Raw genomic sequence first — 20,487 nt, 5'->3', positions numbered from 1 at the left:
CCTCCTTCTTGCATGTTCCCTCAAAATTAACAAGAAAAAGTGTGATGTCCTCGCCAACTTTGAACAGCTGCAAAAGGTCTTCCATCTTTATTGGCTCCCTCCCAATGGGAGCATAGCTTGCAGCGATATCCGAAGTTCCAGTTCTCTTAGTTTCAACTCACGTTGCCTCTCGGCAGCTTCCTCTTCTCTCTCTCTTTATTCTCTTTATCTTCCTTTCCAACTAGCTCAGCTCTCTGTTATTCTCAGCTTCCTTTTTAGCTCGAATATCCTCATGAGCTTCCTGGGCCTCCTCGACAGTCATCTTCTCTGCCTCCATGGGCGGGAGGATCTGTCGTTTCTGCTTAGCAGAGCCAACCCAAATGCCAAACTCCTTGCAAATTTCAAGGAGGTCCTGCACACTGAACTTGTCCATACTGACACTGCACTCTGCCTCATTTACCCTAGACTGAAACCAAGCGGTCAAACCATCCAATTCTTGGCTGACCAAGCAAAGTTACAAGCCAGCAACAAATCGTCAAAACCCGCTAACGACGTGGGCTAGCTAGGTCTGGCAATAAGAGAGGTAAACTTGAGGCACTCACCACACTGGGGTAGCTGACGCTGGCTGATCCCACCGAGCTGCCACCACTGTTGGGACTGGGGTTGCGTGGCCGGTGCGAACACGGGTGTGCATCATGCTCGGAGCAGTCAGAAGGGCAAGTTGATGGACGAAAATACTTTATGTACACTATTTACCTAGTTCCGATCTCAGTGAACAGGCCTGCCAGCACGACCAAGTCGGCTGGGGCAACTCTCCCTAACAACGGACCGGCATGGCCTTAAATCAGGTCCATTATGATGTGGCCTTTTCGTTGGTTGCAGGTGTTGATCCTCTCCCCGATCGTGGACGCCCTGGTACGAGCAGCACGCAGGTGTTGACTTGCTTCCACGTTCGGCCATGGTGCTCTGAGCCTCAGGCACAACACCACACAGTGTGGCACGATGTCTGTTCACCTACCCACTAATTCGAACTCCGCTTAATTCGAACAATCTTATGGTCCCCTTTGAGTTCGAATTAACGATTTTTTTACTGCTGATCAAGTTAGCTGATTATTGCTGATCAAGTGAGCTGTTGAAAACAATTAAAGTGACACTGAAGTTGCAATCCGACAATGCTGTCATCTGAAGTAAACCATGGGAAAAGCTAAATTTCCATGCAACTGAACACATGAGCATTATAACACTGCCAGCGACTCTCTAGGAAAGATGTGTGAACTCTTTATATTGCTGAGCAAGTTACACAGCTGAAAACCTTTCATGACCGAGCACAAGGATGATGTGAGGAGAATACAAACGCAACATGGCGCACTGCGACAAGCGCAACTTTAGTAACCGAAATGGACAGGAGGCTCTTATTCGAGTTGTGGAGAAGACCCCTGGGGAGAACGCCCTCCCTTCAAGACACAATGGAACGGGAAAGCCGAGGTGAGAGGATAAGGAGCCACAAACGACACAGTCACCCCCTGGGGAAGGGTCCCAATGGGTCCCGAAAATATCGGGTCCATTTAAAAACTGTGGCTGGAGCCATTTCTGCTTCTAGAATTCTTTAACCCAGTTAGACAGATCTCTGTTGAAATGTTAACATTTAAAATTAAAGCAGCACAACAAACTTGATATTCAGGCGATCAAATTTCAAGCTAAACGCACACACAAATTGCCGTTCACTAACAGCTCTGTGCAAAGACCACTGCCGTAACGAAGGCATGTTTCAACGGCCCCATAATTAGACAAATTGTGCACTCACCTCAAGATTTACGTCACACGTAGATAATGTGGTCATTCACACTTAGCAGTCATGCAAACAGCATTGTCTTCGATGACCCGTAAGCACAGTCGATCAACAACTCCTCTTTGGCCAGACTGGCACCGCAAAAATGCTTTTCATTGTACAAAATCTTAAAGCCACAATGGAACTGATCGATGATGCCACTGCACGTGCAGTATACTACCTTTTCGTGTGCCTAGTCATCATGGGATCTACAGGTGCCAGGAAAGGCACAAATGATGAGCAGAAGAGGGGACTCACACTATTGAGAAACATGTAAAGGTGATGGTCTGCAGCCAGGTCACTGGCTCCGGGCTGCTGCAGCAGGTGCCATCGTTGTAATTCATGTGGTCGTTGCAGTACATGTTGGTCAAGATCTGGATAGCCTGCATCATGTTTGAACACAAACTTCCTCTTCAAACCTCACAGCTGCAAATTACTATGCTCTGCAAATTCAGAAACCATCTAAATTAGGTGCATCAAGGAAAGACAAAAAGTGTATTATGACAAGCTTGAAATTAAAGGGGTCACTTTTCAAGCACCCATTTCTTATTTGTGGGTTGTATAACACTGAAGGACGGACAGAGCAAGAATGGCTGCCTGACAGCCCACGAAGTACAAGAAAAAAAATACTTTCTCTCTCCAGTAGCACCAAACCACGAGAAAATGGGTGCCACAACAATGCGCCGAGGTCATAACAACTCGAGTACAGCACATACAAAATGATGCCGGAGCTTGACTTTCAAGAGTAGAACACGATCTCATTCGCTAGCCAGGCTTCACTTCAGCTCGGCCACGTCGCAAGGACTGTGCACGTGCCATTGACCATTTTCCCAGAATGCCTACTGCCAGCACGCTTACGCCACTACGCCATAATGCATCATTCTGCGAATCAGCCAAGTACCCATCACACGTACACAAGGTAATACGTGCAGCTTAACGATGCCTGAGCGCTTTGTAATGGGAGGGAATGAAAACCACGCACTCGTGGCGCATTCCCATGGTATGATGCGATTCGACGCTCCTATATTTCATGTGTGACTCCGTATAAGATCCTTACATGGTTCTTTTTTTTTCCAAAAGTGGCAAGTATTGGCGTGGCTCTGTGGCAGAGCACCTGCTTGCCCCACAGAAGGTCTCGGTTCAATTCCGGCTCGGACCAGTGATATTTATTTTCATCCATCGTGATTTTTTCACTCAACACTGCTTTTTCACTCACAACTAATGACACTGGAATTTCTGCGAAACGAGCTCTTCAACGCTGTCATATTGAAATGAAGCTCACGCACAGAGACGCTTCAGAGGAGTAGAAAGCATCCGTACATCCCTACCATGACGAAATTGTATAGTGCGAACGGGGTACTTGGACAGACAGAAAAAACGAGGACGGGCGCTAACTTCCAACTGATTTTATTAAGCAGAATCTATACGGCGCAAAATGCAAAAGATGAACATGTGACAGAGGATGCGCTAAGCAAAAAACGTTAAGGCAGACGCTGCACAATCAAAACAAACAAAATAAAACAAACAATTTCGTCATGACATACCAACTAGCCCAAGCTGCTACCCTTCTAAGTTATATCCCTACCATGTTTTGTAGTTAAAGCTTTTCTTTCGGGCCCACGTTGGTTTAAAAAAAAAACAAACATAAAGAACAGCAAACAAAACTGAAACCAAACAACAAGCAAAACTCTGCTGCAGAAAAGTGATTATCTGCAACATTGTTCTTAAAGAGTCCCTGCAACACTTTTTCAGCATGGTCAGAAAATGCTGCCCATCGGCAGTCGAGGCTCTCGAGAACACGCGCACCAAACATTATAGTGCAGCACGCGGCCTCGGATTTACAATAAATTCTCAAAGTCAGCTAAAAATCGCTTCCTCTTCTCTCGACAAATGATGCTATTTACTCAAAATCACTGTGTCACTGGCTCAAGTTCCATGCCATTGGCTGATTTGAACATGGCGCGTTCGGTAGTTACTGCGGCCGCCGCTTCCCAGCGTGCATGCGAGATCGCACCGAAAGTACTCCGAATAAAAAAAGAAAGTGCTCAAGGTGAGGAGGCGCGCGTGACGTACTACCTTCTTTCCCCGTGCCATCCCTCCCTGCCTCCATCACGCTCGAGCGAAGAAAGAAAGCAATTACAGCGTGCGACAAATTTTTGTAACTCCACTCGCACGCGACAGATTCTAATCATTTGGGCGGCGGTCGATTCGTGAGGCAATAAGCTCCTCTAGTGAAGCCATTCTATGGCTACTTGAAAAAGTGTTGCAGGGCCCCTTTAAATCATCAAAATTGGAAAGCGCGAAATCAACAAGGACTATGAAGGAACACAGATGTACAGGACAGGCACTACTCGCAACTAAGCTTTATTCAGAAAAGTCTCCCTGGATATATACACAGCCAAGTGGCGCGCGCAGGTGCGATGCACATGACAGTCAACAACGCTAATCAGGATTGGGAGCGCACAACATATTCACATAACCAAGTTTCTAAGAACAGTTTTTCCTTACTGCGAAGAACAACACAAGTGTCACTGATACAATCACCATCTTTCTTTTTAATGCAATAAGCCTTCATTAGTTCTCTCGCCAGCACATTCCCACTTCTGCCCAGAATTCGAATGCTAGACAGCACTGGCTCACAGGCACAGGTCCCACAATGCATAGGCAGATGAAAAGTCAAATTATTTTTAACAGATCGCTCGTGCTCCCGTGCTCGATCGTTGACGCAACGACCAGTCTGTCCGATATAAACCTTGCCACAAGTGAGTGGGATTTCGTACACGACGCCTACGGCGCATGTGACGTATGGCCAAACGTGCCAACCATTTGGATGGCATTAATTCACCCCTTGGATGAGCCAGTACCATCGTCATCTGTCCCTCTCAGAGGCCAGGAATGAGTGGCAGCCACGGGGCCGGTTGTCAATTTCTTCTGCTTCATCGTGCAAATTTCGCCACTCATCTATGCGTGGTCATGCGCTGCTTCTGCAGCGGGAATGAATGGGACTACGTTGCGATGTTGAGCTTTGTTCCCCGGCGCCAACCATTTGGATGGCATTAATTCACCCCTTGGAAGAGCCAGTACCATCGTCGTCTGTCCCTCTCAGAGGCCAGGAATGAGTGGCAGCCCCGGGGCCGGTTGTCAATTTCTTCTGCTTCATCGTGCAGATTTCGCCACTCATCTATGCGTGGTCATGCGCTGCTTCTGCAGCGGGAATGAATGGGACTACGTTAGCGATGTTGAACTTTGTTCCCCGGCGCCAACCATTTGGATGGCATTAATTCACCCCTTGGACGAGCCAGTACCATCGTCGTCTGTCCCTCTCAGAGGCCAGGAATTAGTGGCAGCCCCAGGGCCGGTTGTCAATTTCTTCTGCTTCATCGTGCAGATTTCGCCACTCATCTATGCGTGGTCATGCGCTGCTTCTGCAGCGTGAATGAATGGGACTACGTTAGCGATGTTGAACTTTGTTCCCCGGCGCCAACCATTTGGATGGCATTAATTCACCCCTTGGACGAGCCAGTACCATCGTCGTCTGTCCCTCTCAGAGGCCAGGAATTAGTGGCAGCCCCGGGGCCGGTTGTCAATTTCTTCTGCTTCATCGTGCAGATTTCGCCACTCATCTATGCGTGGTCATGCGCTGCTTCTGCAGCGTGAATGAATGGGACTACGTTAGCGATGTTGAACTTTGTTCCCCGGCGCCAACCATTTGGATGGCATTAATTCACCCCTTGGACGAGCCAGTACCATCGTCGTCTGTCCCTCTCAGAGGCCAGGAATGAGTGGCAGCCCCAGGGCCGGTTGTCAATTTCTTCTGCTTCATCGTGCAGAATTCGCCACTCATCTATGCGTGGTCATGCGCTGCTTCTGCAGCGTGAATGAATGGGACTACGTTAGCGATGTTGAACTTTGTTCCCCGGCGCCAACCATTTGGATGGCATTAATTCACCCCTTGGACGAGCCAGTACCATCGTCGTCTGTCCCTCTCAGAGGCCAGGAATGAGTGGCAGCCCCGGGGCCGGTTGTCAATTTCTTCCGCTTCATCGTGCAGATTTCGCCACTCATCTATGCGTGGTCATGCGCTGCTTCTGCAGCGTGAATGAATGGGACTACGTTAGCGATGTTGAACTTTGTTCCCCGGCGCCAACCATTTGGATGGCATTAATTCACCCCTTGGACGAGCCAGTACCATCGTCGTCTGTCCCTCTCAGAGGCCAGGAATGAGTGGCAGCCCCAGGGCCGGTTGTCAATTTCTTCTGCTTCATCGTGCAGAATTCGCCACTCATCTATGCGTGGTCATGCGCTGCTTCTGCAGCGTGAATGAATGGGACTACGTTAGCGATGTTGAACTTTGTTCCCCGGCGCCAACCATTTGGATGGCATTAATTCACCCCTTGGACGAGCCAGTACCATCGTCGTCTGTCCCTCTCAGAGGCCAGGAATGAGTGGCAGCCCCAGGGCCGGTTGTCAATTTCTTCTGCTTCATCGTGCAGAATTCGCCACTCATCTATGCGTGGTCATGCGCTGCTTCTGCAGCGTGAATGAATGGGACTACGTTAGCGATGTTGAACTTTGTTCCCCGGCGCCAACCATTTGGATGGCATTAATTCACCCCTTGGACGAGCCAGTACCATCGTCGTCTGTCCCTCTCAGAGGCCAGGAATGAGTGGCAGCCCCGGGGCCGATTGTCAATTTCTTCTGCTTCATCGTGCAGATTTCGCCACTCATCTATGCGTGGTCATGCACTGCTTCTGCAGCGGGAATGAATGGGACTACGTTAGCGATGTTGAACTTTGTTCCCCGGCGCCAACCATTTGGATGGCATTAATTCACCCCTTGGACGAGCCAGTACCATCGTCGTCTGTCCCTCTCAGAGGCCAGGAATGAGTGGCAGCCCCAGGGCCGGTTGTCAATTTCTTCTGCTTCATCGTGCAGAATTCGCCACTCATCTATGCGTGGTCATGCGCTGCTTCTGCAGCGTGAATGAATGGGACTACGTTAGCGATGTTGAACTTTGTTCCCCGGCGCCAACCGTTTGGATGGCATTAATTCACCCCTTGGACGAGCCAGTACCATCGTCGTCTGTCCCTCTCAGAGGCCAGGAATGAGTGCCAGCCACGGGGCCGGTTGTCAATTTCTTCTGCTTCATCGTGCAGATTTCGCCACTCATCTATGTGTGGTCATGCGCTGCTTCTGCTGCGGGAATGAATGGGACTATGTTAGCGACGTTGAGCTTTGTTCCCCGGCGCCAACCATTTGGATGGCATTAATTCACCCCTTGGACGAGCCAGTACCATCGTCGTCTGTCCCTCTCAGAGGCCAGGAATTAGTGGCAGCCACGGGGCCGGTTGTCAATTTCTTCTGCTTCATCGTGCAGATTTCGCCACTCATTTATCCGTGGTCATGCGCTGCTTCTGCAGCGGGAATGAATGGGACTACGTTAACGATGTTGAACTTTGTACCCTGGCGCCAACCACTTGGATGGCATTAGTTCACCTCTTGGACGAGCCAGTACCATCGCAGCCTGTCCCTCTCAGAGGCCAGGAATGAGTGGCAATCATGGGTCCGGTTGTCCATTTTTCCCCCTTCATCATGCAGGTTGGTAACTGTTCATGTTTATACTAGAAACGTTCCAGTAATATATGCCGGCTGCGCCTATCTGGCCCATGTGTTATCCATAAAAATGTTTGTAAGTGCTTTCATGTCCTTAAGTTACTGGTGTCTAGGGATGCCTAACTAAACCCAGGTCCTGTCGGTAAGCTGCTGGCAGCAATTGTCATGCTAAACTCCCATCACGCAGAACTTCTTGGCGCACCAAGTTAAAACCAATTGGCCCTTGTCAGAATAGAAAGTAAGTGATCTCTGAGGTGAATCACCATTTCCTGGTCTTCAAACAGTAGGTACAGCCATAAGAAGTGAGGACTTGACGAGTTGGAAGACATCAAGACCTTTACTATTCCCCGCACTACTTCTGGGCGCAAAGTGAAAAAGCTCAAAAAAGCTTGACTTTGTGGGGGTTATTTTCGCCTCACGCCGCCCACGTGTCCTGTGGGTCACCACGGGGCACTGTGCTGCCCTGGTGGCGAGGTCCATAAGAAACAGCACCGATTCTCTTGGGGGCTTGATGGGGAGGTCCGTGGGGCGATTCTATAGCTCGTGAACGTCGGCGACGCTGTATTCGCATTACCTTGAGTGTGTTATTTATCATGTCACTGTAGAAGAGTCTGGTGTTGGGCCTGTTGGTACATAGCTTGATAACGAGGAACCCAGCCTTCAACAGACACAAGAAGAATTTCTTCTCTTCTTGTGTACGTGTCTGTTGAAGGCTGGGTTCCTCGTTTTCAATGTCACTGTAGTTATTTGTCAGATTCCGCTGGCGAGCTCGCTGTTGTGTCAAAGGTGTTAGTAAATGCCCACGTGTTCGTTAAACTACAGTGTATACTGTGTCCAATTTCCCAGGAGCGGGTGAGAGAACCCACAACTTAAACTTATCCGAAGAGGCAATACAACACACCCAAAAGGCTCAGCTCCTAGCTATGTTCTCAATAAGCGTGATCTTTTATTTTTGACGATGTAAACTGAGCAACAATAGGCTAACATTTTTTATCAGAAAAACAAGTTTCAGCCATCTAAGGTTTGAGTTAGTGAAGACCTCTCGAAGGAAACCTAAAACCTCTGGACAGTCCATACTTGCTACATGTAAGCATACTATATATCAACAAAACTGCCTAGGTGTATTGCCATGCTACTGAGTCCCAGTGGCGCACCAACTTGTTCGCGAGTGGGGGGGCTGGCCTCCCTCACTCTGGCCGCCATATTTTATATATATATATATATATATATATATATATATATATATATATATATATATATATATGTAGACAGAGAGAGAGAGAGAGGGACCAGATGTGGATTGTGTGGCCCGTGACGGGGCGAAGAGGGAACAACAGTTCTGCTCTGCGGTACGCCTTAGAAGAAAAGACGACGAAAAGGAAGCGTGAGCGGGGCGTGCGGCTCGAGCAGTTGGAGCGCGACACGGTTGGAACGGCAGCCGCTGGTCGGCGGTTCGGGTCGCGACATCGCTTAACCAGGCGTCCGGCAGCCTTGCGGACCTGGTGAGCCTGGCTTCCTGCTTCGGGCTGCGTCACTCAACCAGGCGTCCGGCAGCCATGTGGACCTGGTGAGCCTGTTTCCCGCTCTGTGCCCGGTGCTGACACGGAGACCGGCAGCCTAGTCTGTTCCTGGCCTGAGGTCCTGGGACCCGAGTGGTGTCACGAGGTGGCCGCGGCTCATGTTGGCGACGGGCAGTTAACCTGCACTGCAGTGGCCTGGTGATCTACCGGCCTGCAGTGCCATCATCACCACCACTACCACCTCGCCACGGTCAAGGCAGCGTGACTCTTGACTGCCCAAGGAGTACCGGTGACGACCGACCTCGCCGCAGCGGCAACAGGCATAACGGCGAGTAGGACAGTTTGTGTGCCGAGGCGCGTAGGACGTTTAGAATGTACATAAGGAATGCTGTAGTGTGTTGTGTGTAAATCGTCAGTTATCGGTTGTGTTAAAGTCTGTGTTGTGTGTACAGAATCACCTGACTGCCGGTTGAGTTATTTCGGATCCTGGGCCCACATTACACCATCACAAACTTGGCGAGCCTGCCAGGATCCGCCAGTAACATCTCGAACGCGGAAATCGCCAGTCAGGTGTGTGCACGCAGCACAAGACGAGAGACATGGATCTCGATAAGTTAGCGGCTGTAGCAGCTCAGTTAGGCTTGTCTGGCGCGGAACTTCGCGAATGGATTGAGCGAAAGCAAGCTAGGCAGAGAGATGAGCGCGCAGCTGAGAGAGAAGAGGCCAAAGAAGCAGCAGAGAGGCAACGGTTAGCGGACGAGAGGCAACTGCAAATCCTGCAACTTAAGCTCAGGCTTCAGGAAGGTGCGCGTAGTGAGCCATCTGCGGCGACAGCACTGACACCGTCGGCAAACCCGTCATGCCTGAATCCGCAGAAGTTGCTACCGCTATTTGACGAGCGACGCGATGACCTGCATTCGTATTTGCAGAGGTTTGAACGCGTGGCTATGGGGCAAGATTGGCCAAGAGATAAATGGGGTATGGCCGTAAGCATGCGCTTAACTGGCGAGGCACTCACTGTCATTGGTCGTATGACTGCTGAGGAGGCACTCGACTACGACAAAGTCAAAAAAGCTCTACTTCAGCGCTTCAGATTCACGGCACAGGGATATAAAGAGAAATTTCGGAAAGCCCGGCCTGAAGATGGCGAAACAGGGAAACAACTAGCAGCAAAGATCTCGAGCTATTTTGATAACTGGATTGAAATGGCTGATGTGCCCAAAACATTTGAGGGTCTTCGTGACCATGTTATAGCCGAGCAATTCTTGCGCTGCTGTAATCCGAAGCTGGCCATCTTTCTGAAAGAGAGAGAATGCAAAACCCTTGCATCCCTTTCAGAGTGCACCGACCGCTTTCTCGAAGCCCAGGGCGTTACTAACATTGGTAGAGTTGAAGACGATGCAAAGGATGCAAATAAGCCCGGTGCTGTGTCACAGAGCAAGCACCAATCGGGGTGCTTCATTTGACACCGCAAAGGGCACAAGGCATCTGAGTGTCGAGAAACATTCACAAATTCCGAGAAATCCAAGTCGCCATATCATGCGCCGATCGTTGTCGTCAAGAAGCCCGACAACACCATACGGTTGTGCATTGACTTTAGGGAGCTGAACAAGACCTTGGTTTTCGACAGTGAACCAATTCCGAGAATTGATGTTGTTCTAGCTCTTGTGGGAAAACAGAAATTTTTCTCGAAATTCGATTTCACGAAGGGCTATTGGCAAGTGCCCATGGCTCCAGACAGTCGTGAAAAGACGGCATTTTCAAGCATGTCAGGGCTCTACCACTTCAAATACATGCCTTTTGGTATTAAGACTGCGCCAGCGATATTTGCACGCCTTATGAGGAGAGTTCTAGGCGATTTGCCGAATGTGCATCATTATTTTGACGATGTGGTCATCGCTACTAGCACATGGCATGAACATATGGAAGCTTTACGACTCGTCTTCGAAAGAATCCGCAATGCAAACCTCACAATCAAACCGAGCAAGTGTGAGAACGGAGAGCGTACTATTACATTCCTCGGACATCGCATTGGCGAGGCGAAGGTAGAACCAATGCTGAAAACGCTGGACAAGATCCTAGCCGCCAAGCGACCCACGACGAAGAAAGCTGTACAATCCTTTCTCGGTCTTACGGGATATTACAGGCAGTTCATTCCGAACTACGCAGAGATTTCCAAGCCCTTGACTGACCTTACCAAGAAAGGCCAACATCACATCGTATCGTGGGGACCGACGCAAGAAAAAGCATTCACCGTGCTGAAAGACAAGCTCGCCGCAAGTCCCATACTGCAAGCCCCGGATCTTTCGAAGCCTTTCGTGCTCCGTACCGATGCCTCAAGCAGAAGCATCGGCGCAGTGCTTCTGCAAAACAGTGGGGACGATATTTTACATCCGGTTGCGTATGCTAGTCGCAATCTGCTCCCTAGAGAGGCCCGCTATTCCACAATAGAGCGTGAATGCTTAGCGCTCGTGTGGGCTGTTCAGAAGTTTCACATTTACTTATGCGGAAAACCCTTCATTATTCAGTGCGACCACCAGCCACTCCGGTACTTGCAGTCAGCCAAACACGTCAATAATCGAGTGTTACGATGGAGCTTACTAATGCAAGAGTACAGCTTTACCGTAGAATACATTAAAGGCTCAGACAATGTAGGAGCGGACTACTTAAGTAGCATCTGAATTGTTCTACTTTTTCTCCAGTTGTGTATTTTTCATGTGTGTTTTTTTTCTTCATTACGTGCTGTGTGGAACACGAACATTCGGACTCGTGTGAACTTGTTCCCACTTTACAAACGCGCCTGCACTTTTGCCTACTCACCGCCTGACGTGGAGTGGAATAGTTGCTCGCAACTATCTTAAGTGGGGGGTGGTGTGATGATGTGGATTGTGTGGCCCGTGACGGGGCGAAGAGGGAACAACAGTTCTGCTCTGCGGTACTCCTTAGAAGAAAAGACGACGAAAAGGAAGCGTGAGCGGGGCGTGCGGCTCGAGCAGTTGGAGCGCGACACGGTTGGAACGACAGCCGCTGGTCGGCGGTTCGGGTCGCGACATCGCTTAACCAGGCGTCCGGCAGCCTTGCGGACCTGGTGAGCCTGGCTTCCTGCTTCGGGCTGCGTCACTCAACCAGGCGTCCGGCAGCCATGTGGACCCGGTGAGCCTGTTTCCCGCTCTGTGCCCGGTGCTGACACGGAGACCGGCAGCCTAGTCTGTTCCTGGCCTGAGGTCCTGGGACCCGAGTGGTGTCACGAGGTGGCCGCGTCTCGTGTTGGCGACGGGCAGTTAACCTGCACTGCAGTGGCCTGGTGATCTACCGGCCTGCAGTGCCATCACCACCACCACTACCACCTCGCCACGGTCAAGGCAGCGTGACTCTTGACTGCCCAAGGAGTACCGGTGACGACCGACCTCGCCGCAGCGGCAACAGGCATAACGGCGAGTAGGACAGTTTGTGTGCCGAGGCGCGTAGGACGTTTAGAATGTACATAAGGAATGCTGTAGTGTGTTGTGTGTAAATCGTCAGTTATCGGTTGTGTTAAAGTCTGTGTTGTGTGTACAGAATCACCTGACTGCCGGTTGAGTTATTTCGGATCCTGGGCCCACATTACACCATCACACACACTCAATTTGATGTGATTCTTCATACACAGAGATAAAATTTGGTAGCAGTGTTCAATAACATTACCGAAAAGGTACATTCATCCTACGTAGCATGCACTGGGACAACCATACATATACGTGTTATGCATGTAATAGTATTGCAAGCAATACTTTTTGATACATTAGCCACATTACTTTATGCTTGATGAAAACTTCAGTGCAAACCACGACGGACAACAAAGAATAGATGGTTTGCGCTGATGTTTTCATCTTAAAAGCTATGTACCAACCAGGCCCAACAGAAGTTTTATATTGAACTTTATGCATAAATACAACTATACCTAAGAAGACTGTTGGCTCAATTGGTATTTACTTAAGGACATAATTAGGCCTTGAATTAGAAGACACACATAAAGGGAAGAACACGATGACAGGACGTGCGATGACAGGACTGCTCGTCCTGTCATCGTGTTCCTCCCTTTGTGTGCGTCTTTTAATTCACGGCCTAATTATGTCCCTTAAGCACACAATTATGCCGATGGCGGCCTGTCCTGTATATATAGTATAGATTTGTATCATTCAATGAAGTTTCGTTAACGTCTAGAAGCTGCTTACTAACAATTGCGTTTTTTAATGTAGGCAACAGTGACTGTACATTTCCTTTTCCGTAATTAGTACTACACTTCCTTGCAGATATTTAGGCTTGCAAGTCTTATATTTTGCCTTGTTTGCTCCTACTCGAAATAGTGTTTCTGGCGCATTGTTATTAATATTACTATTGTTATATCACTATTTTTGTTAGCACGTCAACCACAAGTTCTTTTTAAGTAAGAATTTGTGGTAATAGGGGCGTAGTACATTCTTTATATTCATTGTATTTGTATTAGCAACTTTGCTTGGAGCGTGCGAACTTCATAGTAGAAAACAGCGCAGTAATAGAAGACAAGAAACACCAAACAGGACTAGCGCTGAACAATGCTAGTCGTGTTTGGTTTTTGTCTTCATTGTATTGCGCTGTTTTCTACTTTGCTTGGAAGGCCCTCCGGCCCCTCCAAGTAAGTACGCCTATGCAAACGGCTTAAGCACAAATTTTCTTTGAAAAAAATATGGGTGATTATAACGTAAAAATACCCCGTATTTTTTTTCCTTCCGCACAGGGCGTTAGCTGCTTATGATTGCTCGAAATTTTCTGGGTCATACACACGACACCGGCTCGTAACGCGATGCAACAAATGACCCCAAAGTTGTCCATTGCGTAATGACCACTCAAGCACGACTACATAAAAAATAAGAAAGTACGCTATTTCCAATACGGCATATTTTTGGTCATTAGTTCTTCGCCAATCGTCAAAAATTTTCAGTGTGCCTTAAAATCGCGTGCTTGTTACGCGACGCCACAAACTGTGAAATCTAACTGGTGTTCAAATGACGTGCGCACACTAAACAGCACATTACTGGGCTGAACAATACCTAAACATTTTTTGTAATAGCCGGACAGTGTCTCATTCTGAATGTAGTTCAAGAAGGCTGCCCGCCGATCACATTGGCAGCGGCTACTTATAGCAGCTGGCAACATGGATTCATATGAGTATAATATTTTCAGTTGTATAGTATAACGATGTTGAGCTGTTTGTGGGCGTGTACAACTGTGAACTCATCCTTGCTGAGAGAGAGGGAGAGAAATGAACAGCGCTGCGCGTGTGGGCTTTGCTGTCCGAGTTGTATTTGTCCTTGCACAAATCAATTCAAGATGACTCCAGACCAACTGGCCCGGCTGTCACTTCAGTCTCCTTAGTCCAGAAAACCCAGATCGCCGCACTTTCGATGGAGGCGAAAATGCTTGAGGCGCGTGTGCTTAAATTTAGGTGCACCCCAGGTGGTCGAAATTTCCGGAGCCCTCCACTAACGGGTCTCTTTTAATCATACCGTGGTTCTGGGAGGTCAAATCCCAACAATTATTAGTCCAGAAAACTGTGGACCTTGACTATTTCCCTGGTCCGGTAGATCAAGTCGCAGGACAAGCTTGAAAGCTGGGCTTCCCAATGTACTCGAGTCTACTGCCTTATTCCTCGCATTTTTACATGCCGCCGCGATCGCTGCAAGCTACTATATAATAAGGAAGGCCAACGTTTTTAGATTAATTTAAAAACGTTGGCGAAGCAGATTAATCGGAAACTCAAGCAGAAACATTCTTTAGCTCTCCCAATGCGTCCCAGCTGAAAATTGGGCAACGCTTCAGCGTTAATCCCTTAAGCTTAAGGGATTAACGTGATAGCGACATCTGGCTCCATCCTCATCGTGCTCTATTTCGCTTGTCATTATGTTCAGTCGCCCAGCCAGCCACACAGACACACATGACATAGTAAAGGCAAAGGTTTCCGCCCTCTTCAATAGCACTTTTGACAACAGTGTGCCACTGCGTGCGTAAGAGAAACTAATGTATGTTCCCTCTGTAATGGGTGGCACGCTTTAAACCAGCAGCAATTACAATTACAATTACAATTAAACAGCAGCAATTGTAGCAAAATGGCACAAATGGCGCAGTTGGACCACCACTGTGTGTAAGAACTGCACCACTGTCTACTCCATCATCTCTGCATGTCGGCGGTTCAAACAAGCTAAAAGCAGGAGGATTACCCACCGCTTCAACCGACTTCCCAACACCGCTGAGACTTCCTCGTGCGAAGATCCTGCGACGCCACGCCCACTTGCGGCTTCTACCAACATCTCAAAGCTTGTTCGCCAGGAGCTGGAAGCTATGGCCCCCGCTACCTATCAGTCCCCTGCACAAGAGAACTTGGCAACACTGTCGCTCAGTCAAGAGTTTGTCAGCATGGGCGTCCAAACCAACAGCCACACGCCTCAGCCCATCTAAACTCCTGCACATAACACTGACCATCACGGCGCTCCACTTGCTGCTGCTACTACTTCCGTTCCTAGCTTCACACCACGCTACCCAAATCCATCTGAGTGGTGCACACCAGACGACAGACACATGTGCTTTTCTTGCTCTCGTGTTCCCGCCATTGCCGAAACAAGTGGTATTCTCGACCAATTTTTTCAAATGACCGCCGCCAGGATTGCAGACAGTATCCGCAGCCCACTTTTCCGGATGACCACCTTCCGGACCCTTCACCTTGCCGTTCACTCCATGCTGCGAACCATCCTACGCAGACGTCATCGCCCAGAGAAATTGGTCTAGCCGCTCACCGTCGCCTGAGGGTCACCAGTCACGCTCCCCTCAGCGCCGTTGCTCTCCGTCACCGGCTTATCCCGGGAAACTGACGAGTGCAGCTCCTGGAGGTGGCGCTGCATTGACGATTCGGACCGAAAACCCTCTACCAACCACAAATTCAAGGCGAAATTTACTTGGCGTGCTCCTTGATGGCCTGACCGTTACTGTTCTAATCGACACTGGCGCCCAGTTACAATGTGTCGGAACGGAACGAAAACCAAAAACGAAAAACGAAAAAAAAAAACGATATTTTGGGCCGGATCGGAAACGTAACCGAAACTTTATCTATCAGTCGTTCAGGAGTGAGACCAAAATTTTTTTAATCGTTTTTCGGTTCACGAGAAAACTTCGCAATCCGGAACAACTGAGGTCATGCAACGCAAGCAGTTGGGTAGAGTATTAGCGCGTACCTCAGGTAGGAATTCCAAAGCAAAGATATGTTGAAATTGTGCGAAAAGCGAAAGTGGCGACCAGAGATGTTTATATTAACTCAAGTGGACTTTTGCGCGCCTGTCACACAGACCAGCGTGGAGCATTGTCGGTGCTGAAGTTTTTTACAGCGAAAGCTGTTATGAGATCACAACAGCCGATTTTGGCGCCATAGTTGTCCGCCGCCACCGCCGCTGCCACTGTCCGTAACCGCTATGGCGTGAAATAAGAAAAAATGAAATAAGAAAAAAATTCTAGGATCAGATGGGATCTTAAACCGCGCCCTCTGCGTGGCAGTCGAGTAGTCCAGGAATTGCGCAACGAGTGACATGGTCGTTGATTGCTTCCAACTCATTACAAAAAGCTCAGCCATAATTCTTCGTCATCAGCCACAGCACAAACAAAGTGCACATAATGCCTTAGAGATGTGTAGGGGGTACCATGCGAATCATGGCACAGTGGGTGTTTCCCTACTTCATGAAAGTTGGGATGATTTATGGCGCAGTGGGTGCCTTGCATGTGTACTTGTATTAGTGGCCCCAAGAGCGCCTACAATGAGCTCTACGAAGGCCGCTCTTCCAGCTTTCGCTGTGAATGTGCTGCGTGTTCCGTGCGACCTGGCGATTTTTTTATCAGAACAGCGGTCTCGCACATCAAAGAGTACACTCAATGATGTGCTGCTTCTGAGATCGTGCTCACTCCCTTGACACAAAGCGTTGAGTTTGCTAAAAAATAGTCTTAATTCACTTTTGAGAAAATAAATACTATGGCTTTGAAGGGTACACTGGTTTGTGCTTGTTGGTAGGAATTCGTGGTACAGTTACCTCCGCTCTTCTGAAGAACGTCGAAAGAACGTGTTTTACCCTTGTCCCACTTTCTTAAGAGGACGGCAAGTAACTACATGACAAATCCAATGTTTTTTATGATTACCTAACTTCAAATTTTTGCATACAAAGAAACCCGTTACGAACCGTTAAACATTTTTTTTTTTTTCCGTTCCAGAACAGAAACAGAACGGAACTTTTTGCGGTGAAACGAAACTAAAGCCGAAACGAAAATCATTTCGTTCCGACACCCTGCCCACTTATCCGTTACGAGTTCTGCACTTCACTCCAGGCTAAAGACAGTTGTTACACCTGCTATGTTCCCTCTAGTGTGAGTGGCCAACGGAAGCCGAACATCAGTTCTTGGTATGTGCACTGCCCACGTTACTGTTGCCACACTTGAGTTCTCCACGCTTGCCCGCACGATGTCATTCTCGGCATTGATTTTCTGACCGCTCACACTGCCCTCATCGATTGTTCTACCGGCATTTTACGGCTCAAGTTGCCCTTGTGCTCTGATGTCCCTTCTACAAGTCGCACTCGGAGTGTCTACGGCTACCGCCCCAGGCTGCTATGTACGTCCTTATGTCGCCCTTCCCGTCAGTTCTAACTGAATAAATCCTCCCCGCAACAAAATATATGACGTCACACTACACTGCGCTGTGCCACACAAGCGCCCCACCTACCTGCCGCAACCGCTGCTACAGTCACTCTACGACGCGTGCGGTACACTTTTTACAGCGAGGCAGTATACAACTCGGCCATTTGTCACTCCACGAGCAGTTACCTACTCGGAGACAAAAAACTTTATTGCCTACTTACCATCATGAAAGGCCATTACCTTCTCAACTACTAGGCTACACACACGCCCACGCTTCCAAAATGTGAATATATATGAACCACATCAATGCCTTATGTTTTCCCCCACCGTGGTTAGGACTCTCGAAAGGGAACGTGCCTATGAGGAAAGACGAAGGGAACCGCAACAGGATTGTCAACGGCGCCAACGGGCGCCTCAGCAAAATAAAACGATTAAAAAAGCGTCCTAGGGCCTTCATATTTCAATATAAAGCTTCTTCCCAGCAATGCACTTGTGCTTAGAAACGAAGCAGACGGGCGTAAACATTCCACATTGTGCGTTGCAGTCAGTGACACATAACCTCGATGGCGGTGCGGTCGACATGGGTGTGCGCACCCCCCTGAGTCATCTCAAGGGGGGTTCTGCCACATACCCTTACTCACTCACAGCAATGCGCAGGGTATAATGGCGAACACCTGATGTTGCATTCGAAGAACCTTTGGCCCTGGGGACCAAGGGCAGGCACGTGATTTTTGTGCTCTTTCGGATGGTGAAACTTGGCTTCCCCTTGTGGAGAACCCTCGTCAATGTGTCGCAGCACAGTGATGCCGATCACAACAAACCAAACCACCATGTCAACTCTGTGCCTTGTGCTAAACAGCTCAGCCTGATCAATCCACGGTCAATCGCTGGTGGCCAGGCAAGGTAAGAGGCGGGTGTGCAATATAGTGTAGCCACTTCACAGTGGGCCTTCCGATGCCAGGGCCGTCGACGGGCGCGCTACTGACAGCTCTGCATATTAAAACGAAATAGCGGCTGCTCCGATAAGGAGGCAAACTTATTAATAAGATCACATTTAAAAAAAAAGGGAGCAAAAAATTGACATCTGGATGGTCCTCCCACTCACAGGGTCGAAAGGAACAGGGCCCTTTAGGGGGTCTTTACTGTAAGCGCGATAGATGCATACTTGCATGTGCTGGTGGAAGTAACTACGAACAACCTCTTCTGGATGAAGATTCATGGAGAAAGTACAGTAAACCCTCGTTATAATGAAGTCAACGGGACAGCAAAAAAATTCGATATAAGCGGTAATTCGATATACACGACTGCCCCATAAAAGCTCAGCAAGTACAGCTAAATTAGCCATGACAACTTCGCAGAAGTGGTACTCATTGAAACAAACCTTTGTTCACGCACAAAAAAGTCAGTCAGCTGGCTTTGTCGGGTGCTTCGGCTGGGCGCGAGGAGTGCCCGCTCCAGTTTGTTCAGGCAAATTATGAGGTCGTGGTCGCCGCCCGCGCACTCCACTCTATTTCGCAACAGAAGGAGGATCTCCTGCGTTTGTGCCACTGTTGGTATTTCGCGAGGCTGTTCGTCTAGCGGCTTTTCTTCCTCATCAGGGCCTCCAAGCAAGTCGACTATTTCGGCATCCGTAGCTGGGGCAACGATGGGTACATCTGCGTCAGCCATCGCAAATGATTCAAAGTTGCCTTCCAGATCTCCGCCAACGATGCTGTTTACAGCTTCGTAGAGATCGTCGCAGTCCTCGCAGTCGTCATTAGTGTCTTCTGCATGCGACCGGGAAAATCCGGCATGTGCAAAGCAGTTTGCAATCTTTGCAGGTGCCAGTTCTTTCCATGAATGGCATAGTAAATGCACTGCTCCAAGTAAGTCGATGCTGTATCCCTTGTTGGCATCGTACGCAACGAGCATCCGTTGTAAAAGACTCTTCCGGTATAACTTTCGTGTTGTCTCAATAATGCCTTGGTCCATGGGCTGCAATATCGCGGTCGTATTCGCTGGTAGAAATTCCAAAGTGATCGCTTGCAGATTTTCAATCTTGCCATGGCTAGGGCAATTGTCGATAACAAAAAGCACATGCCTTTGCTTTGCCCTAAACTTTCGATCGAGCAGGCGCACATACTCTTCGAAAACGGCTGCGGTCATCCAAGCTCGTCTGTTGCTTCTGTATATGCAATCTTTGGGTATCGTTGCGTTGCGGAAGCACCAGGGCTTTGCCGCCTTCCCTAGTATCAGCAAAGGAAGCTTGTCCTCCCCCGTCGCGTTAGCACCGAACAGCACTGTAACGCGTTCTTTGCTTTGTTTTGCATCCTGACGAGGTTCCGTCCGGTGTAGTGTACGTGCGCTTTGGCAATATTTTGTAAAAGAATGCCGCCTCGTCCAAGTTGTAAATGTCTCTGTCTTCATACTGCTGAAGTAGGGCGCTCAGCCGATGCTTGCGCCATCCGTCCACGACGTCGCGGTCCACAGCTGCACTCTCACCAACGATCGATTTTGAAGACACGCCGTGCCGTCTCTTGAAACGTTCAAGCCAGCCGTTGCTGCACTTAAAATCTTGCTTGCCCATTTGGGCGGCTAGGGCTTCGGCTTTTGCGGTCAATGCAGGCCCATTTACAGGAAGGTTTGCACTTCTAGCGTTTTTCAGCCATTCGAGAAGCGCTCTTTCCACTTCAGGATACATAGAATCACGGTTGCGCTTTCGTTTGGCTGAGAAACTCTTCTCGAAGCCGTCCAGTACGGCATCCTTATTCTTCAGAACAGTTGATAATGTTGGCGGCGGTATTCCGAATTGTCTTGCGATTTCAGACTTCTGCCGGCCTCCTTTTTCCACCTCACGTATCAGCTGAACTTTCTGCTCCA

General features: G+C 48.9%; 1 protein-coding gene across 1 annotated transcript in view; it reads right to left on the bottom strand.

Annotated features, from left to right (window-relative positions):
* LOC119383519 (N-acetylneuraminate 9-O-acetyltransferase) overlaps positions 1 to 20,487 on the bottom strand; it is an 82,792-nt gene that overhangs the window by 11,820 nt on the left and 50,485 nt on the right. The window contains exon 5 of the mRNA XM_049413119.1: positions 2,066 to 2,190. Coding sequence (XP_049269076.1) covers positions 2,066 to 2,190 — 125 coding nt within the window. The remainder of the gene's footprint in view (positions 1 to 2,065; positions 2,191 to 20,487) is intronic.

Source organism: Rhipicephalus sanguineus, chromosome 1 (assembly GCF_013339695.2).
Source record: "Rhipicephalus sanguineus isolate Rsan-2018 chromosome 1, BIME_Rsan_1.4, whole genome shotgun sequence".
NCBI lineage: Eukaryota > Metazoa > Arthropoda > Arachnida > Ixodida > Ixodidae > Rhipicephalus > Rhipicephalus sanguineus.
Note: the sequence above shows the minus strand (reverse complement) of the source record. Positions and strands in the feature narration are given on the sequence as shown.